Source organism: Phoenix dactylifera, chromosome 14, assembly GCF_009389715.1.
Source record: "Phoenix dactylifera cultivar Barhee BC4 chromosome 14, palm_55x_up_171113_PBpolish2nd_filt_p, whole genome shotgun sequence".
NCBI lineage: Eukaryota > Viridiplantae > Streptophyta > Magnoliopsida > Arecales > Arecaceae > Phoenix > Phoenix dactylifera.
Window position 1 is genome coordinate 15,906,283 of NC_052405.1, and position 24,481 is coordinate 15,930,763.

The window sequence follows — 24,481 nt, forward strand, 5'->3', positions numbered from 1 at the left end:
ATGGATTTTACTTGTATGTTGCTCTAGCTCTGGTGGCGTCTCCTGAATTCAGTTCGCCGGCAAACGGGGATATTTTAATTCAGGAAACTTTTGCCATTGGACCTGTTGTTGGGTGAGCTCCTCTCACCTCTTGTGTATCCGGGTGTCCAAAAAAAGTTGGCTGTATTGATGAACAGACGAGCTTCAGCGATCTCCTGATGAATCTTTTGTTTTCTGAGAAAGCTGTCTTAGCGGCCTGAGCATTCATTCTGGATTCTCAGTTTGGTTTGCTAAGAGGTGGGAGATGGATGAAACTTTGCGGAGTGAGGGCGGTATCCTCACAGAGAAAAGAAAATGAAGAGAAGAAAACTTTGCCTGAAGCACGAAATCAACATAAAACTAGGGTTGGCAACTTGGCACACCAGCATAGGCTCTAGCTACCTCAAGCTCGGCTTAAATTAGATAGATATATAATTATATAAATAATTTATACATTATATTATTTCAACTTATTATCTAAAAAATATTATTTTGTAATTTTTATGAGGTTAAATATATAATCAGATTATTATTCTGAACTATATAAATAATAAAATATGCTAATCTAGCTTGGCTCGGAACTAAATAAGCAATCTCGTGCTTAGCTCGATCATAAAACAACTAAACAAGCTGAGCTTGATTGTGTTAGGCTTGTTTCCACCCCTAGAGACTGAAGCATGAAAACCCTAGGCAGAAACTCTGACGTGTGCGCACGGACAAGGGAATTTGGCTCTCGCTGCAAAACAATCAAGCTTCAGAAGAGGGCTTCTGTTTTGATTCACCTACTTTCAGTGGTGGCATACAATGGAGTATTCTTGAGACTTCTACACCATCCTGTCCTCTTTGAAAGCTAGGGACTCAAGGCTCAAGGAGCAAGATGTGTGGACCAGTCTAGGAAGAGGAGAGATTAATGGCTAGCCACATTTAGGTTAGGTTAGGTTGGCTTTTAAGGCTATCTGTCTGTGTATTTGAATGTTCAAGAATCATGATCGAGCATACTCTTATCGACATCATTATTAACAAAATTCCATATCGATAACTTTTTTAGTCGTTATCACTTCTTATCCATGCCATTGTTAATTTCTAAGTATTGACATCATTGCAGAAAAATAACCAACAAAATTATGCATTGTAAAATTGAGGCCAGTTTGTCCCCCCGGCTTGATAGCCTAGATTGACACGGTCGAGTAACTTAGGTTGGACATTGGCTTGCTAAGCCAGATTGAGAGAAGGTTGACCGATTCTTCCTCTCTCCAACTTTTCCATTTGGGTGGCCAGGTTCGTTGACCTGTCATAAGAACAACCCGTTCTTGCGGTCAAGTACACTCTACCTAGTTCCAGAAGATCCAAACCTGATAGCTCGGAAAATCTCAGGCGGATATTGTCTCCTAGCTCGCTGTCATTTTCACATTAATCTTGAGATAGCTAGAACATGATCAATCAGGTACCCAGATCTGCCAGGTTTCTTGTTAATAAAGACACCAAGTACACGTTAACCGCAGAAAATAGCTATAGTTGCATGTGTCATTCGATACTTTAGCTTGACATTAGCTGACAGTACGAAGAATTGCCACTTATTATGAATCCTTTTCGACCACGGATTGTCATGGCTACATTACAGTGATCTTAACAATCTCCTAGTGAAAGACATGCATGTACGTTCTAGGAGCAATATTGGAGAAACATGTTTCAAGTCAATATACATACAGGATGAATTAGAGATGAGAATATCCCACACTGATTCAGATATTTCCATCAAACAGACCAGGCAGTGAATCTGTAATCCAATGATATCACAAATGCACAACCTTCCTCATCGACCTCCATTTCTGGTACTCCTTTTACTACCAAGACCCCAGAAGCATTTTGTTATCAGTCACTGATGCGCATTCTGCTTCAACTGCTAAAGTTTTGACCGTGCGTCGACATGGGTCCCCAAAGATTGTGTTCGAAACATTGATAGTGCAATTATTTTTCCCTTGACATGCCTGAGAAGAAAATGAAAAAAGGGGAAAAATCACTACAGCAACTGCCACAGCTGTTAATATATGTATACAAAAGCTTTGACTTGCAGCACCCTACCTTCATCACCAAAGACAATGAAGTTGATGCATGACATTTGCCCAGAGAGTAGTTTTGGCAGCTACCATGTGGAGTTCCATAGCTTGCAAATTTTACTGCAGAGATCATATGTCCATCATCACATTGTAGGTGCATTTGTGGTGCAACCTCGTTGATTGAGATCTTTCCATTGATAAAATCTGGATGGTACCAGGTGGAGAGAGGTGGATAATGAGTCTCTGACACTTTCCCACAGATTGTTTTGGTAGAGTGCACGCTCAGTGATATATTCAATGGGTTCCCACCGGTCTCCTCAAAGATCACGAGCAGATTGTTGGAAGGCTGAAGCCATGCTCTTGGGATATGGTACCTGTTAAAATTTAACATACAACATTTAACTGGAAACATGAAACCTTGAAAGCAGCCAAAATTTCAGAGGATTAAGTCACAAAATATAGAAGGATTGACAAATAAACAGAATATCAAAGTTAAATATCTTGTCTGACAAGGTTGATTGATTTTGCTACACTAAAGTATCAGATAATAATTGGCTGATTGTTTGCTGATTTAACCTCTAACTTCTCAGCAAATTTTACTAGTTATGTATGTCGAACATTTTTCTTTGAAGCTTTAGTTAGAAAATGAAGGCTAGCAGGCAAAAACTTTAGCACCAAGTCATTGATTCCACATGTTTGGTCTGGGGGAAAGGGGGTAAAAGACTTCAGTTTCCCGATTAGTGTCAAACTAACATTTGGGGGGAATCTAAGGTCAGTAAAATTTTGGCAATCTAATTTTTGATCTAAAATACCTTCAAAATAATAAAATAATGAAATTTTTGTTCATACTTTCCCATTTTTAAAAAAGCTCTAAATCTTGACAATTGTTCAATGCTTGCTTAAAAACTACCAGTAGGCTGATTTCTCTGTCCAAATGTCTAGATGATTTAATAGCGCCTACTGAACTAAATATTTCCTTGCAATGACAATTTCTTCACAAAGAGAGTCCCAAAGATAATGTAAGATAAAAACAACTTGCAGAATAAGGATAGGAATATGTAAATACATCCTGATGATATTTTCTCCCATATTAAGATCAGAAAGCAAAAAGAAAAAAAATATAAATAACAAAAATTTATTAACATTCGGTAAGGAGATAATACTGAGAGTTCATATCAAACTCTCTTTGTAGGAAGCAGTAATTTTACCAGCTCTGAGTAGGTAGCCCGCAGTTCGTTGTGCACTTCTTTTCATTATAAGCTCCACGATAGTTACAAGATTTAGAACATCCAGTTTCTGGGGCAATTAGCGACCAGTACCGTCCAATGCTATGACCATTAACCCAAGCCTGGCCCTTCCCCATGCTCCCCAGATCAAGAGCAACAGGATCATCACCTTCTGGGGCATCAAATGTATTCTGCATCATCCAGATATAGATACAGAATAAGCTAACTCATTTACAACTCAATACCAAAGTTCTGATGAGAAGTTTAGAAAATTTGAAGATATTAATGATGACAGAGTAGTATTGAATGCATTGTAGAAATTTGCAAGTAACATTAAGACAACCAGATTCCACTGCTACCCTACTTCTCACTCATGCTCGTTGCCTTGAAATTTGCATTTTATCGGTATATAAGAGAAAAGGCAATCATCTCTTTACTGTTGCCTCGGGCTTTACATTTAAATGATCATAAGAGAAAAAGGAAATTATTTATTTCCATAATTCTACATCAATCAGACAATTTATTAACAGTAAGTCATATGGAGAGTTATCTTTGTTGTAACACAAGAAATGGTGTAAAGGACGCCATCCTATGACATAAGTCAGCAATCACGTGAATCAAATCAATGTTTTCATTCTCCTGAAAAGACCCAATTGTTTTCCATTGGAGTATGATCGCACTCATGCATGTGCATGCTTGAGAGCATTTCCATGTGAGAATGTCTACGTATGCTTGAGAACAAGTGTGCGCTTGTAAGCTCCTTAAGAGCAAATGACTCGTTCAAACAAATGGTTGCATTAAGACATTAGATTCAAATGACATGAGATACTATAGTTACATCTCAGACACTGAACACTGAAATTGCTTAGGCAATTCAGGGACTTGGAAATTCATTAACTTCATGTACATTGATCCTACATCTGAAACATATGGAAACTCAAGCAGAAGTAGAGAACATCTAGCTTTATGAAGCACAGAGGCATATGAAATACTTCTAACTACCACAGATGTTATTAAAAATGGAACCAATTTCACTTGAAATTGCATATAAAAACATGTTGCTTCAGTTCATACTGGAAATATCTGTTGTCATCATATGGCCCTCATAATAAGGGAGAGATCTTGTTTGAAACCTCTCTTTAGCAGCTAAGACTTTTTGGAAATCAGATTTGTCTGCATTTCTTAGAAGCCATATATTCAGCTTACCTTGTACCATGTAAAAGCAGATGGTAGAGAAGCAAGCTTCAAGTCAGTCCAATCTGCATTTTTCTGTTTATCTGGAGCATATAGTTCTGCAAACTCCCCTTTTAACCCTACCTGTATCATTTAGAAAACAAAGTATTTAACATTATCTCTTTAAATAAATAATTACTGCACTGCCAAGTTGAATGAATTTATAAAAATAGACCAATCCTCATCAAAATCAATTGCTGTGGTGACTTCAATATCATCTGCAAATTTATGGACGAACCTACATTAAGGGATCACCTTCTCACATCAAACTACATCCAGGTTTCTCAACAAACCTACATTGCCTATACCCCTTTTCATCAACTAACATGTGGATAAACTGGATATAACCCATGTACTTCCTTAATATGCTAGTTTGACAAAGTTTATGCTTTATAGCAAACATAATCCTATTAGAAGAAAAGCACATTAAAATAAGCTGATGGCTGCACATTGAACTTGTCGACTTCTAAGCAAGGTCACATGTATCGCAAAACACCCGTAGTATGGGGCCTTATTCATTTGTTTTTCATAACTGAATATAGAGGATTCATTCCCTAAATAATGTAATGGATATTCCCACTCATCAACTTCGACATAAAATGAACAACGTGATTTAAAATTATTTTTACATAGGTTCTCCATATGATGGTAATAGCAACGAAGCTTACAAAAAATGCATTCAAAAAAACAATGGCATACCAAACTATATCTTGAGAGCAAGTAGGCTATATCTTTTAGATATCTCGACGTCCAAAAAATATTACAAGTATCAATTCCTCCACTAGCAATAATTGTTGCACATACCTCAGTGTATACAATATCTTCCCTTGTTAGTCACTTCAAAACTTTGAAGCAAGAGTCTTACTTTAAGCAAATTACATCCACCCTTGTGTTCATTGAAGTCTAGCTTCAGTAAATAAATGAGAACTTTGATCTAGTCATGTTCTTAGAAGTGTCTAATATCAACAGTCAGTTGCTTTCTGAATAGCTGACCTTCCCTTTAGAACTTAAGAGTATTTGTGTAACAACTTATCTTAAGGTTTATCGATAAAAACTTGACATTGAATAAGGATTGGATGACTGTTAAATGTGAAAGAGTTGGTCATATACGAAACCAGTTTTTGAGCAAACTATTTCGTTTCTTAGGGGACTCTTCATCAGGTTTATCATGAATTTGGATTTAGATTGTTTTAAGTAAACAAGAACACATAAATTTGTCTTGTCATGTCTACACATTGGATACTTCCAGAGATTGTGTTTGTTTTTATGTTTTCCTGATCCCTCAAATCTAGAACAAGCACCATTATTTCATCAAACAATCATCCACTTACCACTTAAGTCCACCTGATAACACCTTATGCATGCCTTACATGACAAGCTCTTCTACAGCTGGATAATAAATTAGATCCTCAACATGCCACTGTACTTTATATCAGAAAACAAAGAAGCTGCTGTCTTACACCTGAGGAGTACTATGACAAGGCTTCACCCTCGAAGTTGAAGCTTCTTGCTGTCAAGTCCTCCTGATCCTCTCATTGTCAATCCCTTAACTTTGTACAGCATTCAAGTGTTCTTTTGCAACTTATATATGTTGATTTGTGACATAACTAAACTTGGAGACTATCATTTAAGAAGCCTACAAGGCTAGAATACAAGCATGCAGGAGCATGCACACCACCAGCACACGTGCACACACATGCATGCATGCGTGCGTGCCCCAGCACTCAGAGACATGCAAGCATATGCACATGCACGTGCCTGCTCCCATGCCCACAAGTGTGCATGCATGTATATTCATACATGTACACAAACACACAATACACGCGCGCGCACATACATAAACACACACACACACACACACACACATATATATACATACAAATATATATATATATATATATAGGGTTTTTTGCATGGATACCCTTCTAAATATCGAATTTTGCGTGAATACCCTTTCAAAATTGATATTTGCATGTATACCCTCGTAAAACTCTGTTATTGTACAAATACCCCTAATATAACGGTTGTTCTAACGGTGTTAAAAACATCATATATATATTCATTACAAATAAAATAAAAATTTGAAATGACAATATTATCCTTACTATCCCCCCCCCGGTGCCTTACTCTTCCCTCCCCTCCCCTCCCCACACCCGCAACCACACCCCCCCTCCCCTCCCGGTGCCTTACTCTTCCCTCCCCTCCCCACCCCCGCAACCCGCAACCCGCAACCCGCACACCCCACCCCACCCACCCCCCCGCGTGCCTTACTCTTCCCTCCCATCCCCTTCCCTCCTCACACCCGCAACCACACCCCCCCTCCCGTCTCGGTGCCTTACTCTTCCCTCCCCTCCCCACCCCACACCCGCAACCCCCACCCCCCTGGTGCCTTACTCTTCCCTCCCCTCCCCACACCCGCAACCACACCCCCCCCCCTCCCCTCCTGGTGTCTTACTCTTCCCTCCCCTCCCCTCCCCACCCCACACCCGCAACCCACCCACCCCTCCCCTTCCGATGCCTTACTCTTCCCTCCCCTCCCCACCCCACACCCGCAACCCACCCCGCCCCACCCCCCACCACCCCCCCGGTGCCCGGCTTCCTCCCTGCCCCCTGCGTATCAGGATCCCAAGAAGAAGAAGAAGACAAGAGCTCCACACAACTGTGCTCTGCTTTAGAATCTCTTGGGCCCAGAAGAGAGAGAGAGAGGACTGCTGGTTCACAGAATCCAAAGGAACCTCAGCCCGTCAGGGTTCTCTCTCGATCTATTACACTGTTGACACCTCTGGCGTCTCGATAGCTGGCTTTTTTTTTTCCTCCTGTTTTTTTGGTTTTTGTTTCTTTTAACTTTTGAAGGGAGAAAGTGAGGGAACACTCAACTAAATATGGGTCATGTGCCAGTTTTCTGCAATGGAATTGGATTTTGGAAGAAGGTCGGGCTTGTAGACGGACTCAGTTAGTAGGTCATAAGTCACCTATTCTGACTGGAGGTCAATTGCAAGTCTTTCAAGTCATGGGTTGCCCAACACCTCATAATTATGATTCTGACTAATTAGAATTGCCTAAATTCTTATCCAAAAGTGTGGTAAAGTTTCTATTTACTTGTATATCCTTATAAAAATTTCTATTTGCACGCCTACCCATTAAGAATATTTTAGTCATTTTAATTAAAACCGTTAATTTTTTAACGGCGTTAGATGCATGGGTACAAATGCAAAAATAAGAATAAAAAAGGGTAGAATAGCAAAATAAATATTTTACGATGGTATACATGCAAATATCAATTTTGGAAGGGTATTCACGCAAAATCCTATATTTAGAAGGGTATCCATGCAAAAAACCCATATATATAATGTACGTATATATGTAAACAGATATGTATGCTCTTATGCTTTGATCTTGATGAGATGATAAGAGTATAACAAATCTCAACACATTCCTGGAAAAACATTTCTGATCCTTCTGTTTTAAGTTGTCTCATTGATTAAATTTACTTTGCATTAGCATAAAGATCAGTTCAACAAGAAGGGCCACTGAACATATTCAGGAATTCTAATTAATAATTAGCAATAGTCTTAATTTAGCCAAGATACCTAAAATGAAAAACATTAGATACAATGTTGAATAATATGTTATATTTTGTGCAATGGGGAGAAAAGGCAACAAATATGCTAAATATGTAGGCATGGAAGCTATAAAACAACTAAAAAAAATAGAGATGAGGCAAAAAATTGAAACTGAAAATAATATTATATACCCGATATGTCCAGAGAGAATTGGAAAGATCAATATCCCCATTTTTGAAGCCAGACAGTTTTATTTGGCCCCTAAATCCTGCTCCATCTTTCTCAAGGAAAGCACCATAATTCTACAATATAAAACAATTCACCATAAGTAAAATAATATTATTTTAACATCTACATGAAATTATATTGTATATACGGATTCTGACAGCAAGCACCCACAAATATTGTCTTGTTGGCAAACATATAATATTTTGATGTAGGAAAAATAAGGGCTAGAATTGAAATTTGCTTGAATAGTACATCACTGAAATCTGGAAAAAATGTTTAAAACATAGCTGTCATTATATCTCTTTATCAGACATGGTGAAGCATTTGCTAAACATTTACTATATCACATTATTTAATAACAACTTGCTAAATGATCAACATGAACTAAAAGCACCACTAGTGTCTCTAATGATCATATTACTGATCTAGTATTAGTCTGATATGACTTTAAACTGGCTAGCAGAGACGATGCTGGTCTAGTGCCGGTACTCCTAAATCTTTATTGATGGTGGTCGAGAGGGTCACCAAAGAAGGCAAATGAGGAGAGGAAAGGTTCCAGGCGATTGGACGGGTTGGCATCTTGTGGGTCACTTAATGAATAGAGAGAAGTGACGAGATAAAAGGAGGGATCTTTTGACCTTTGGCCTACCCATAAGTCCATGAATATGCATTTACAGCACAAGGTGTGCTCAGAGAACATGCTAGCAACGTGCATCAGATGACAAATGGTTCTTGCTGAGATGGATGCAAAAGCGAGGAAAATTCTGTATCTTTTCATTGGAATCACTATGAAGGCTCTTTTAATATCTTCTGCATTGTCCAGAGTTTTGCCTAGAAACTCTAACTTGTTAGTGGAATTCTTCCGCTTCCTTGCACTAGCATAGGCATGGAAGAATTTTGTGTTGCAGTCGCCATATTTCAGTACTATGTAGAGTCCAGCCTTTCCCTTTTCCAAGTTGCTATCAAATTGATGAGTTAGAAATATCCCCCATTCTATACCTCATGCTCACGCAACCACAACCTTGTAAATATTTCTAACTCATCATAGTGTAGGGTGATCAAATTGGGAGGGAAAAGGGGGTTTGGGTTGGGGTTAGTTGGGGCGAAGTGGCAAAAGAGGTCAATAGCGCTGAAACAAGGCAGAGCCAGTTGGGTCAGCCCAGCTTGGCACAGCTCAACCCCATTCACTGCTTAACCTGTTTCAAAAGCATGAACTGTCCAGTTTTGCACTGTAATCTGAACATTGGATACTGCAATTATATGTATGCTAATTGTAATAAAGCATTATTCTTGGTTCTATAGAGAATAGCATGATAGCAGATCGGACCATAATTTAATTTAAATACACACTACCTGCAAGCCAACAGTCTCTGATAATAAAACTAATTCATTGCATCCCTGAACCAAATGAAGAGGCTGCTTCAGTGGAACCCAATTGCCAAATTTACTGCCTTCAATTCCACAGATATGTTAGATGAATATATAGCCAGCCCAAATCAATACATGAAGACATGAATGAAACTAGAAACAATTAAGTGCATATGCAATTGTGCCTCATAGCGATGCCAATGAAAAGATACATGCATACATTGGTGATCATTGTGTAGAAAAATGGCATATTGCATGCATCAGTAGGATCACATGCATTGGTAGGATATATTGGCACATTCATCATGCTAATTAATATATTTAAAAATCGATGCCACAAAAAAATGAAATTAGTACCTGAGAGGTGACCATTTACAAATACTCGAACCACGTCGCGTGTTTTATTAATCGTAAGTGATGGAAGAAAGTCCATTTCCTCCCAAAATGCAATATCCTCATCAGAAACATTTATTCTGAATTGCAGTAAAGATTAAGTGACCACCAAATGATGCAAAATGACTACAGAGAGCTGTAGGAGTAAATAGATATACTGAAAAGCCAACAAAATATTATAGTGAAAGCAATCATCATAGTAGAATCAATTCTTATATCTTTGTTTTATTTTCTGATAGCACCAAATCCAACTACCCTAGGCAGAGGTACCCATTGTACACAAGTTTTTATGCCCCTCAGGGAGCTTGAACGACAATGTTGAATATTATCAGTGAGTCCTGATGAGTATGCTTCATATATATACCGAAAAATGAATCTTTAAGACCAAATTGTCTGACAACGAGTCATATAAAGACCTTAATAGAACGATTCTACAAATTTTGTAATTCAGTCAACAATTTAATAAAAAAGAAACTGATTGCTACTGATTTTCCATACCAGCATTTAAAACCTTGCTAAGCAGTCTCCATGTTTACCTTCTTATGAAAATGTTAGTAAATTATCATCTTGTATTAGTCAGTCATATATTTTGTTATATCCCTTATGTTAGCTAATTCATGCTCTTCAAATAAGTCCAAATTATAATTCTTTTCACTAAATAACATTAAGCCAACTTCATTGTGATTGAATTTGATTAATAATGACCAGTTTTGAGGAACAACACATTGTCTAAAAGCCAGCACTTGGGACCTTCATGAGCGGGAGAGTTTTTTGGTTGGAATTTGAGTTTCGGGCACAAGATCAATGCCCATTAAAGCTGAAAATTTCATCCAATGGCCTATAATATCATTGGTTCAAAAGATCCCAACAGTCCATGTTCTAACAATGGCCCATAACATCACTGGTTCAAGATCCCAGCAGACCATGTTCTAACAAAGAGATTCTAGTAAAGTTTAACAAGACCTTCATTGTCAAGTTACTGTAGCATCATTGTAGCAGGCATTGTTCACAAACACTGTTTGCAGCATTGTAGCAGAACCATTATGTGGTACTATTTCGGTAACTTATTAGAGACCTTTTAGGTTTTCTCTTATCATGTTTTAATTGATGGCTACGCTTTGTTTTTGATTCAAGGATCAAAATCTAATGTGGTTAGAATCTTAAGCAAGGTTGGCGGAACCGTCCTGAACCTGGCAATTCGGAGAGAACCAGGTGGTTCAAGGAGTACCGGGCGGCGGATCGGGATGGTTCTGGCAACCGAAACGAAAATCATCCGATGGAGAAGAAGAAGGAAAAAGAGAAAAAAAGAGCGAGTGGGGGGAGGGAGAGGGAGAGGGAGAGGGAGAGCGGAGGCGCGCAGAGAGGGAGAAGGAGAAGGAAAGAGAGAAAATGAGAGAGAGAGAGAAAGTGAGTAGGAGAAGGAGGGAGAGAGAGAGGAAGGAAGAGCAGAGGCTGACGAGCATGCGGAGGGTTGCGGAGGGCACGAGATTTGCCGACTTTACTTAAAAATTGCAAATTTAAAAAGGGGCCCCCTACAGGGACCATGTTTGGAACGAAATAGAGGGCCGAAGGCGAAGCTCCTCCCTCCGCAGCCCTCTGCGCGCTCGCCGGCCCTCTGCCGGCCACCCAAATCAACGCTTTCTTTGTCATCTTCAGAATCATGGGTTCTCTTCAAAAACTCCCATTGGCAACGCCACCCTCTTTCTCTCTCCTCCTCTCTCTCTTTTTCTCTCTCCCATTCTTCCTCTCTCCGGCCTCCTCTACTATGTTAGTACGGGCCCGGCACGAAACGATACGACCCTGTACCGACCCGTGCTACTAGGCAACCGGTCTGAACCCCGGTTCCGGTACAACAAATCTTGATCTTAAGTCTATATAAAGATTGTAATCCTCCCTTTTGAGAGATTCTTTGAGTTTATTTGATTAAAAGAAAGTCAAGATTTGGTTTTCCTTCCTTCCCCTTCTCTTGTTCTTTCTCCTTATTTCTCATTCTTCCATCTGATTCTTTTCCCTTTATTCTATATTCTATTCTTCATCCTTATATTCTATTCTTCTTCCTCTTATACTATATTTATACTATTTTCTGCAGTTATCAATTGAGCTTTAATCTGATCTTACACTACGTTGATCCCTTAACACCACCAGAAGCATTGCCATCCATTATTAACCTAGAAAACACTTCAAAAAGCCTGGTCCCTATCCACAAACCTTCAAATACTTTCTTCTAAAACCCTAATCCATCACTTCAATGTCCATGATAGCACATAAAAAGTCTTATCCCCTCCTATCCTAGATAACTTCAGGTAAAGGACAAAGCCTCTAATACAGAAAAGAGAGAGAGAGGGAGGGAGGGAGGGAGGGAGCAACAAAGAAAATTTTGTCACTTTATGTCCAGGATGGGTAGGTCTAGAGTCTAGACAATACGAAAAAATTGCATCTTATACTGTGACTAAGAACATTTTCCGTCATTCACAAAAGCCTCAAGGATGCAGTAATATGGAACAAGTTGGAGAAAAGGACTGCCTAGCTCTAGTGAATTCAATGTCTTCTCAATTGTTAAACAAAAGTGTACACATACATTTTACAGAATGATTTTTGTTTATGATATTTAAGTAAGCTGGTTCAAGTAGAGTGTAAAAAATTGAGATTATGACTTACCTGGTAATATACCATAAGTAATCGGAGGTATCCTTTGTCACATTTAAATGTTCTAATATGCCATGAGCTGTGAAGCTGTTATTGCCCGATGCACCAATTGATTCTTTCAAAGTCATCCAGGTGCTTGAAATAAAGAAACCTTCATTGTGAAGTAGTAACTCTCCAGGTTCTGTTTTGTTTGAACGACTAGGAGAGCCAGATTCAACTGTTTTGATTGAAACCTGAGACCCTACCTGTCGTGCAGGGTATATTAGATTATACAAATGAACACAAAAACAAGTGGCTAGTGCTTGTTCAAAAAACAGTTGTCTGCTGAATTCTATATTATAAATATTATTCATGTAAGCATGGTGTTTTGTCATATAGTGTTGCAGACCATGCACAGGGATCACATCTTATGCAATTGTATATATAGGAATACCTCCCAATAAAGGATTACTGCAGATTGAAACTAGTTCTACTCTTGGTTTAATCCAAAGAGGCTTTCACTGTGCCACCAACTTTAAGGGCATCCTATGTAAGGCTCATTAATCTGTCGAAATGTTTGGCCATTGGGTGTTTGTGATATGATTCGCATTTGACTAGAGAAATTTTGTTATAATAGGGGAGAAGGTGGTAGCTAATAGTAATTTCCCAAGATTGGTAATAATAACTCATTTAATTTAAGAGTAAGAAACTTCAACTGTAAGATTAGAAAATAAATTTGTCTCTTCCTAATCATAATATATTGCAGAATATAAATTAATAATAACAAAGTCAATTTAAGTGTTCTTTAACTTCTCAATTCTTCTTGTCAATTTCTTCTCAGGTATTCAAGTGAATTTAGCCAACCTGCGCAAGCTGGCTTACAAGATGTGATAACTAAAAGAATTTGCAAAAATACCATGAGTGACGTCAGGCTGTTGATTTCTTCTAGATGTCACACAATATTTATGTTTGGAAACCACAAGCAAATTATGAAAACATCAATGGTGCATGCTTTTACTGTTGCCCAAGTCTATTTTGGTCTTTACATTCTCCACTTCTAATGTTGCTTAAGTCTATTTTGGTCTTTATATGCTCCACCCAGAGAACTGCAATTTACATTTTTCTTGGTATTTTTTTCATTCTTAACCATTTTGCCTCCTTTTGCAGTTTCGATAGTGCTAGATTTCAATCATTTTCACTTTGAATCTTTGTTACTTACATGTTATCTAAGCTTTGTTCACTCTTGTCCATCCTTCTTTTATGGATGAAGCGTGAACCTGTGTTACTTAAACTCCATTTTCAAGTTTTTGGAAGTGTCAACACTTTTGGATGCTTGAACTTGGCAAGACGTAAAATGAAATGGCTGGGCACTCTCTTTCAAGTGTCCTTCTGAAGTTAGCAAAAAGAGTTAACACTTGGCAATTTTTCTACAGTTCATGCAAGGGAATTCTAGTTTCAAGCGCCAGATACTTTAAGCAGAGTATCACAATGGGTTTAAGTCAAGTTATTAAGGTGACATTGAAGCCTTAAGTGAAATGTTATCATGTTTTTTGGTATAAAGTTAACAAAATCATTTATGATCTTAATACATCTTAAGTAACCTTGAATAAACCTAACAAGTAACATAAATTACTAGCAAACTCGTTGCCATTATATTATCTGTTTCTTAGACAGCATAAAATCTCTCTTTCTCTCCTCTTTTTCAAGTTTCTCTTTTTTGGATAAGCATCAAAATTTAAAATGAGAGCTTACACACGCATGTGCGCGGGCATGATGTGCACACACACACACACACATATATATATATATGCATGTATGTATATATGTAAATATACCCACATACATACACAAACATATATGAATACATACCTGCACACATAATTACATATAGACAGGGAGACATACAAATGTATGTAGGTATATAAACATCATGCCCCATGACTAAATTTTTGGAGGCTACCATGTCCAAAACTTAATAGGACAGTGTACATCTCTCTCTCTTTCTCCTTCCTTCGAATTTCTCTTTTTTGGATAAGAATCAAAACAGTAGCTTGTGTACACATGCTCGCACACATATACACACGCATACAAATATACAAACACATATATAGATTTATACTTACATATAAAATATGTGTGTGCATGTATACATATGTACTGTCATGCCCCTGTGCCTCAATTTTTGGAAAATCCATGTCCAACACAATGACATTTCACACCATGCCAATTGTCCATATAACACTGTCTTATTTATCTATAATAATTCTTTTCCAGATTGTGAAATTTTCTTAAACTTTCTGTTGTGATAGAAATCCTCCACTTGTGAACTCGGTGCTTTATTGCTCCAGCAAAGAGAATTTTATTTTTCTTCCTTTCTTCCATCCATCCATTTTGATAATAGTTTTTTCTTGAAAATTGATGTCTTGAATATGTTTTGATGTATTATCACGTGTCATCTTCATTTTCCCCTTCAAAACTTAGAAACCACCCTTAAGCATAATATTGACAAGCTTACATGATAAACTCTGTCCAATTTTAACCTGTCTGCACTAGTAGGCTATGCATATGACTAAATATCTATAAATAAATAATTACTTCCTTGTGTTCATGGATCCACAAGATATTAACTGGTGCATGTATTTTTGCAGATATTAATTTCATTTTTCAAGCCTACTCCAAACAAAAGAGGGTTGTCTTCAAAGCATAACTCTTAACTCCAGAAAGGCTCCACCGAAGGTTTACATAGCTTTTTATATCATCTGTCAACCGGAGGTCAAACTTCTGAGGATCGGTGTTGTATACATGAAGATAAAAGAAAAATGACTAGAGTGGTTACATGGATTTCATATCCCCAAATAGTTACATAAATACTAAACAAGATGGAATGAAACATGCACATATCCAATGTAAACAATAAGAGCCATGAAATACAAGTTGTTTTTCTTTCGCCCCTTTCCATTACTAATCAATGAAAAAAGAAACTATGTATCAGCTAGCAGATATGATTTAAAATGTTCATACTTGGCTTTATGACTACTAGCTTTTCCCTGGATTCACCAACTAGAAAATGATAGAAAGTTATTGACATTTATTTTCCTTGGAAAACGAATGTCCCGATTGTATTTGTGGATTCTGAATTACGTATTTGTTTATTCAGCATTTTTGATAATACCGTCTCTTGATTTAATTTGCTTTTACTTTCCCCATTCCTTCTAATTTGACTGATCTTCCTAAGATTGGCCTCCAGATGTGATGTGGCTGTAGATTATTAATTAACTGGATAATATGAATTAAAATCTAATTCAACAACAAATAGTGCATTAAATGAAATGCCAATCGGCAGTTCTAGATAAGAACCTCACCTTGGCAGTGTTGAAAGCCACATTTTTACAATTTGGTAATATGCTCACAGACCAGGGTGGTAGCGAATAAACTTCACCAAAGATTTTCACAGTAACTGATTTGTGTTCATCAATATTTGCAAGGAATGCTGAGCAAATGCTTGTGCTTTCTGAGAGACTTCTATTTGTATCCACGCGTTCACTGGAATATATATGTGCCTGAATGGACCAATACCAACAGATTCCAACGTAAGCAACAGGTTTTTTTTTGCCTCCAATGGGAAGAAACAATTTCATTGGGAACTGCTATTAAATTTTTCTTATTGATAAAATAAAATTCTGCAAACAGTTCTCTTTCTCTTGTCACTTCCATTATTGCAAATAGAAGTCTGCTGGTATTTTATTAAGGTTAGGAAGAAAGAATAATTGTTCTTGGTCAAGATTGTGATGTTGTGAAGATTTAAAGGTCACAATATGAATGCGACTGCTATAATGTATAAAGGGAATTAAAAAGATCAAGATGAAAGTGACAATGGATTTGGATAAAGATTTATTTGACCGGTAAATCAACTTTTAAGAAAAATACAGTAGGATGTACGTGGTTACGGTCCTGAGGCAGCAAAAACTAATGTGAAATAGGTAACTTTTAAGGGCATATAGAAAAGTGAAAACTGATGTTTACATAAGTCAAGAGAATTGGTAGGGGTCTATAAAAGATACTTTGGTCATTTGAATGCAAGGAATTTAATTGTTTGATCCAGTTTTCCTCACTGACTGTAAATTTTAGGCAATAGGATAGCAAGGATCACAATCGTAATTGAAGCAAACTTGCCAAACAAGGATCTTAATTAAACCTCTAGGAATTAGCAGCAGAGAATAAAGCTAAACATAAATTTAGTTCTCAAACCAATGGAGATAAAGTTGATAGCCCAAGAAAATTTCAAATTTTCAATTTTCAGGCATACAGAAGTAACCAAAATCCAAACTGCAAAGAATAATTTAATAAAAGTAATTAGTAACAATATCACTCCTTGTAAACAATATGTAGAAATGGCTATGCGAACCTCTTGCATCGGTCCTAGTTTTACATATTGGGGTGAGTCATTAACAACAACAAGAGCTGGTTCACAAAGCTTTATAGCAGCATGCAGATCCTTTAAATGTCCCCACTTGGGTTGGGTTAGCAGACCTGAAAACATCGGTGCCATTCGATGCATCTCAGCGTATTATCAAAAATTGCTACATGAATATTAAGCAAGTCTCAGATTAATAAAATTCCAATACAAAATTAATGAGAACTGAATTTTGATCAGTTGGTAATTAGTAAATCCACAAAATTGTCTAAAGCATGAATTTCACATACCATATTCATCAATTGGAGCATCATAATCATAGCTAGTTATTTGGAAGGGACCTCCGGCTGTCCGTCCAAAATTTGTTCCACCAAAAAACTGCAACCATTACAAGATGGATTTAGGTTACACCTCTTATTCGATTGCTCATGACAGTTTTGATTTTTTTGTTTAAGTTGCTTAACAAAAAGATCCAAGAGACATGACCAGCTAAACATTTTCAACAAAGAAATTAAAATATATATTGCTAAGGTTCAATTGATACAGGGTTTCAAGTGTCAGCTGGCGCATACCATTTCAGTCCAGTACCACAATCCTGAACAGGTTAGCATCTAGCAGCTATTGAATTTTTTCCAGATATTTTTAGTTAAAAAAGGTCTATTGTTTTAGGACTGCACAGCATGCCCTGTTCCTCTTAACACTAACATTTTAAGTCATCACTGAGACACTGACTACTTACACAGACACCAGAGGAGATAAGCAAGTGAATGTTTTACCTAGCAAGATGAGAAACAGGTGTTTCTGGGTTGCTTAAGTGTTGAGTTATAGTTTAGCTGAGTTTTGGAATTTCCTAGTCGAGTAGGGTGAGCGAAAAAGTCTCTCAAAGTCGTAGGATCATATCCTACTTTATGCAAGAGAGAAAAATTGGGGTCATATAAGTCAGCTATCAGGTCATGAGTAAAGTCACTGATAGAAGTCCGCAAGTGTAACAGCCTAAAACCTCATCCAAAAGACTAGACAATAGGTATTTTTTGGGTTCCTAGGCCAGTTGGCCTTGCATAAGTATCCAAGATCTACCTAGTTCATAACCGATGTGGGACTAAACACTCCCCCACACGGATCCTCACATGCTTTTTCATTTAAATATGTCGTGGAAGCAGGTTATTGCTCAAGGTTATGGTGTTCATGCGGAATAATGGTTGCCTACAAATAGAAGATAAGCCAAGGACTTAATTGTAGCGCTCATGCACCAGAAAGACCCTTCTAGTCCTTAGTTTGAACCATACAAGATTATAATTGCTTAATATTGCAGTACGTATACTGAATTTAAAACTAGAACTAGAAGATTAGGAAAACTAGTAGTTAGATCTCACTATTAAAGGTCATTGCCAATGCTTGGAATCCACCATGGTCTTCAAAGATTGCTTGTAGCGCCCCAGAATCCACCAGCTTGCCATTGAACTTTCCTAAATGCTACCAAGGTTGCTCCATTATCCACCAGAGCTAATGTAAATGCAAAGGAGAAAACCATTGTGCAATTGGAAGCTTCTAGGGCCCTTAAATTGATAGGAATCCATTGGTCTAGTGGAATGTGAACAAAATTAGGGAAATAAGTAAAAGGAAACCAACTATAATAGAAATACCAACCTAATGTCAGTTCAGCTAGTCAAAAGGTAGATGTTCAATTGTCAATTAGGGTCCAATGGTAGCCTAGGTGCAGTCCGGTGATTGAAGGTCAATGCAGCCTTAAAGTAGGCTCCTAGTTTGATAAGGGCATGAAAAAAGATGAGTTGTGTAGGGAAGCAAAATAGAACCCTCACACATGTTAAGCCATCCAAACATGGGTAGAACCAGGAATCTCTCTCTCTCTCTCTTGTGGAGGCGGGGGGAGGGTAAGGTGGGTGCTAAGAGAATGATGCATTACATAAGACTACTATCAGAAGGTTCAGAACTTTATCTTATAATAAGATGCCAAAAGCTTATTTAAGTTATGTATAATGCTCTTATATGTGTGTGCTTGAATGTATATACTATTTAGTATGTACGATTCCAATATAGTTTAGCCAATGATTTTCTACTTCTATTCTTATAGATTTTAAGGTCTGGTAAAATATAGCTTAGTGCATTATATTGGAAAAATAATTATAGTCATTGGATTGAATATGGTTTATTAAGAAAATATTCACTTTCAAATTGCAAGAGATTTTCTTTTCAGTCTTGCCAAATTTTATGGATCATGGATTCTTTCAAAACAAGCAGACACGGAGCTATTAAGCTTTGCATTCTGTCAACAAGACAAGATGTCTGACCAAAAGGATGCTTAAGTCCAGCTGGGGAAGAAACAATTTGATGGATCACTGAAGCATAAAGACTGAACTAATCCAGTTAATAATGATTTGCCCTTTGAGCCATAACTTCCACGTGATATAATTATATCTGCTCCTAAAATTATAGCAAACCATTCTTAACTAGAGATCATATTACCATGTAATAATTTTGAAAGCTTCCGCCACGTTGGAAGAAACGAGCAACAGCAAATGCATTATCTCTGACAGGTCTATGAGGCAGCCTTCCACCCCAAGAAGCATACCTTCAAAATAAAGTTCATGCATGTCAAGCTTGCTCTGATAAACCATGTTATGTTTGACAACCAGTAAATAACAGATGATTAAACAGAAACAGAAGCATTGTGTGCATCAAATTAGACAAAATTTTCAGAGTATCGTTGTGTTTGGCATGTAATTATAGTAAAGGGAAGGATTTGAATGTTATTGCTGCCATTTTTTAGTTTATGATGATCATGCAGTACATGAAGAAATATTGCTACTACACATTTAATTATAAATAACAGAAGCTTGGAATCACGCCCATGGTATGCTGTACCGATCGGTACAGGTCGGTACCGGGCGTACCGTACCCGTACCGATGGATACCGGTATCGGTACGCCAGTGTCGGTACGCCTGACGTACCGCATACCGTACCGTACCGACATTCGGTACGCTTATGCTAGTGCGGCACCGGTACGGGGTTCGGTACCGGTACGGCGAACCTTTATTCACCAATAGCTTGCCCTGCCAAATTATGTTTTCTGCTTTCATGTCCACAGGGCAAAATTTAACAACAATATCTAGTCTTTTCTTTTGAGTTAGAAGGAGGGCCAACGCCCACTGTTCACAATATGTAGTCAAATTTGAATTTAACAATATCAATTTCCAGAAAGTCCTCTACAACAAAGGAAATAACATGATCTTTTTCTTTCAGAAACCATTCTTGTATCTACTCTTCTTGTTAAGAAAGCAGTGTACTTAAAGGGCATGTTATCTAATGCTAACTAGCTAAGGGAGAAAAAACATGGGAATGCGCCTAAAAAAGGGCCTGACAATCATCCGCAATATCATAAGCAAGAAAATTTCATGTAATGTCAATATGACAGCCAAGTTATTAGTTGTAGATGCCAAGAAACCAATTATGAAAGCATCGACATACCATCCATTCCAGTCCTCTGTCCAAAATGCTGGCTTCTTATAAGAATTCGGTCGAAAACCATCACAATAAAATGCATTGCAGGAATCTATCTGTCAAAATTAAAAGGCAAGACGGGAACAAAAAATTGAAGGACCTGGTAGGGGGAAAAAATGCACAATACTAATAACCAACAAATTAACAATCAAATTTAATTCAAACACTGTCAAGTGTCAACCATGGTCGGCGGAACTGTCCTGAACCGGGCGGTTCGGAGAGTACCGAGCCATACTGGCGGTGGACCGAGATAGTTCCGGCAACCAAAACGAAAAGCCATCAAAGGGGGAGAAGGAAATAGAGGAAAAGAGAGAGAGAGCGAGGGAGAGAGGGAGAAGGAGAGGAAGGAAGAGAGAGGGTTGCAAAGGCCGGCGAACCGTGCGGAGGACGTACGGGGGAGGCAGAGCCTTTCCTCTGCCGTGCAGAGGACGCACGGAGGAGGTGGAGCCTCCTTTGCGAGCTCGTCAGCCCTCTACCAACCTCCGCCGGCCTCCTCTCTCCCTCCCTCTCTCCCCCTTCCCCCTCTCTCCTTTTTCTCTCTCTTGTTCTCCCTCTCCCCAACCTCCTCTACTATGTCGGTACAGGCTTGACACGAAAAGGTACAAGGGCAAACCGACCCATGCCGCCGGACAACCAGTTTGGGCCCCGGTTCCAGCACAGTAGACCTTGTTGTCAACTATGATACAGGATATTCATGAGCAAAAAAAGGAACAAAAGCTTACAAGTTACCACTAGGGCACTTACAATGGTTTCTGGAGCATCAGTTTGCTTGCACATGACCCAGGGAACTCCAGCACCAAGACCAAGTGCCATCTTGGCAGCCCATCGAACATACTCTTTCCCACCTTGACCATATTGACCTTCAATATTTCCATATTCATTTTCAATCTGTTGAATTTGCTTCAAATCAAAATATGTTTGGAAGATTGTTTGCAAAAAAGGTCATTTAGAAAGGCACCTGCAATACTACGTATGCAACTTATTTACCAATTACTCACAAAAAAAATAATATTCTAGAAGTACCGTTAAAACTGGTTACACATTGTTAAGCACATCTGATAAATCCAATGCATAAGAAAGATCTGTTTTATGCAAACTGTAAGAAGCGAAGTCCCTTGCTTCCCGCAAAAGCATGACAACATTGCTGAACAGCCAAGACCTTGCCCGTGATGTATCCAAAAAAGTCAACAAGAAACTCCTCTATCAAGGAAGATAGGTAGGTACATCGCAGGCCCTGATTCACTGCCAGATGGATGTTCACAATCAGCTTCAGCTTTTCAGTTGAGGGTGCACAAGATACACATGTCAGGGGCGAACATCAGTCTTCATGTACTAATTTCAAGATCGGTAAACCTCCTACAGGAGGGGGGGTGCCTAACTAAAATAACAATACAAATAAGTTGGAAAATTAAATAAACCCTGCATAGTCCAAATAAACTGGCTCAGTCAGGTTCTGTATTTCATTTCTCTTTCTTATGAATCTAAATATAAATAGAATAGAGATTCCTGTAAAAACTCAAGTACCAAATAAACTGGCTCGGTCAGGTTCTGTATTTCATTTCTCATTTTTATGAATCTAAATATAAATAGAATAGAGATTTCTGTAAAAACTCAAGTACGCATTAGCAAATTATACAATCCAATTCTGCAGATATTTGTCTTTTAGGGTCTACAAATTTAACTTAGCTTCTTGATTTCAGAAGCCTAGACAAAATCCTCCCTATTAACTGGCTCAGCCTGCATGCCATGAATCAACCTTACAAAATGATTATGGGAACCAGAATGGAAAAATGTATGATATCCAGCCTTTTCACTAATTTTAAAGGTTAAGCTGGTTTCCAAACTATAATCCTAAAAAGCATATATCCATGTCAATGAAACAGATGAAACCACTATGGAGAAAAAAGAATAAATTTGAAAGCCTTCCAGGGGAATAAAACATTAACTATTAGTAATCATAAATACACTATTAACCTGCAGTAGTATGATTGGACCACCTTGCCAAGAAAAAAGCATTTCCTGTTTCATCAGGTCCACGATCATTTTTACAAATCTTTGCATCTCATCCTGCAGAAAATGAGAATGCAGACAACATCTCAACCGAAACTGCAGATAACAAGTATATTTGCATGTCAAGATAAGTATTTTAGTCCTAAGTCCTCAATACCAGAACAAGTATATGTTTAGGATTTGAAATTAACATAATATCTTCAATATCTTCTAGAGGGCTCAAAAGCACCAGCCTCTCAACCCCTGATCTTTGAAGGACTTTAAGTCCTTTCTAGAAGAGGAAAGGCATGATTTTTCAATTACAAAAGCAATGTAATCATATAGAGAGAGGGCTCAAAAAACCTGCCTCTTGACCCCTAATATTTAAGGGATTTGAAGACCTTCAACAAGACCAAAGAAACGATTAGCAAAGACCTGATTACTATCATGGTACGTCGTACCACACCAAACCGGGTGGTACAGGGTGTATCATACCAGTTGAGTACCAGTACATGGTATAGAGATGTACCGACACTCCGTATGTCGAACCAACCCCGTACCATAGTGTACCGATATAGTGATAGTGTGGCACCAATATGGGGCCGGTACCGAGACAACGTACCTTGATTACTATAGTTTCCAATTCTAGAAAAGAAAAAAAATGCTAACCACAAATTTAATTTCCAAGTCATAACTTTTTTCGGTAGGCATGAAGGTTCAAAAGCAAGGCTTTAAGTTTCGGGACAAAACTGATTGGTTTCAAATTTCAATCAAGATTAGTCCCAAACTGACTGAGATTTTCAGATTTCGGTTATGGCCATTTTGGTTGGTTTCAATTGTTTCATGCAAACTTTTCATTCACAAGTACATAAATTTAATTTTTCTGAAAGATATTATTCAATGACACTAAGTTGTGTTTTTTTGTCAATATGTGCAAGATCAATAAAGTACTTGGAAATTTTCTTGAGATGACTGTATTTTGCCAGATGGCATCTTTGTTATTGTGGTGGGTAAGATGCAATTTAATCCATTAACACATCCAAGCAGTCGTCTTTAATTATTATTTCATCATGGGTATGCATGCCTCTGAAAGTAAAAAAATTAAAAAAAAACTATACACCGCCATCTAGAGATCTGTGTGCTTGTCTAATTAGAAAGTAGCTTTTTGTGTAGATAAGTGGATCATATATTAGTGGAAATTGGCAATTATTTCCTGCTTTCGTAATACAGATTTTAGTTTTATTTGAATATTGATCTGATTTTCTGTTGACCTAATTGGCCACTGCCTTTCTTACCATGATGAAAATTTTGAACTGATTTGATTTTTACAGTCACTTTGTCTATATAGGTTTAGTCTTGGTAATTTTAGTTTGATTATTCTTTCCTTATGTTGTTTGATGATCTATTTCTGAATGAAGAGCTTTCTGATAATCAATAAGGTTTTAGTATCTAGGTCCAAGTTACTCTTTGTAAAAATTACATAAAATTCAATGAAGGTGGCTTTCTTTTAGGGATGGATCCTTTTGGATGTTTGTTTCGAATTCAGTCTTCGTACCGATATGATGTCATTTTTTCCCTTGGACCAAAAGCCTGTATAATACCTATTAGTCCAGGAATACATAAGGCAGTAAAAAGAGTGGGGTGGTGGGTCACTTGTGGACCAAGAAACTCGATCCCAACTTTTACTTGATGAGATGGTCAGCCCTCAGGTCTGGATAAAAAGAAACAGTTTCCGGTGTTGAGCAAAGCCCACAACCAAAGATTTGTCCCGGGAACAAGAGAGGAGACTATGTGTGTCCCAAAATAACTAAAAACCCCTATAGTCTCCATTCTGGCTTTCTCCCACC

General features: G+C 37.9%; 1 protein-coding gene across 2 annotated transcripts in view; it reads right to left on the bottom strand.

The window, feature by feature from the left end:
- Window positions 1-1,510: 1,510 nt before the first annotated feature.
- LOC103710847 (beta-galactosidase 15) overlaps window positions 1,511-24,481 on the bottom strand; it is a 42,483-nt gene continuing 19,512 nt past the window's right edge. The window contains exons 5-19 of one of the 2 annotated variants that reach the window (XM_039133826.1): window positions 22,620-22,712; window positions 21,390-21,533; window positions 20,613-20,701; window positions 19,610-19,715; window positions 17,416-17,503; window positions 17,117-17,241; window positions 16,074-16,271; window positions 12,745-12,977; window positions 10,051-10,166; window positions 9,679-9,776; window positions 8,289-8,399; window positions 4,508-4,618; window positions 3,284-3,492; window positions 2,101-2,449; window positions 1,511-2,006 (exon numbers count right to left, since the gene is read on the bottom strand). In XM_039133826.1, coding sequence (XP_038989754.1) covers window positions 1,863-2,006; window positions 2,101-2,449; window positions 3,284-3,492; window positions 4,508-4,618; window positions 8,289-8,399; window positions 9,679-9,776; window positions 10,051-10,166; window positions 12,745-12,977; window positions 16,074-16,271; window positions 17,117-17,241; window positions 17,416-17,503; window positions 19,610-19,715; window positions 20,613-20,701; window positions 21,390-21,533; window positions 22,620-22,712 — 2,214 coding nt within the window. In that variant the 3' untranslated portion in view covers window positions 1,511-1,862. The remainder of the gene's footprint in view (window positions 2,007-2,100; window positions 2,450-3,283; window positions 3,493-4,507; window positions 4,619-8,288; window positions 8,400-9,678; window positions 9,777-10,050; window positions 10,167-12,744; window positions 12,978-16,073; window positions 16,272-17,116; window positions 17,242-17,415; window positions 17,504-19,609; window positions 19,716-20,612; window positions 20,702-21,389; window positions 21,534-22,619; window positions 22,713-24,481) is intronic. The other variant, XM_039133827.1, reaches the window with a different exon arrangement.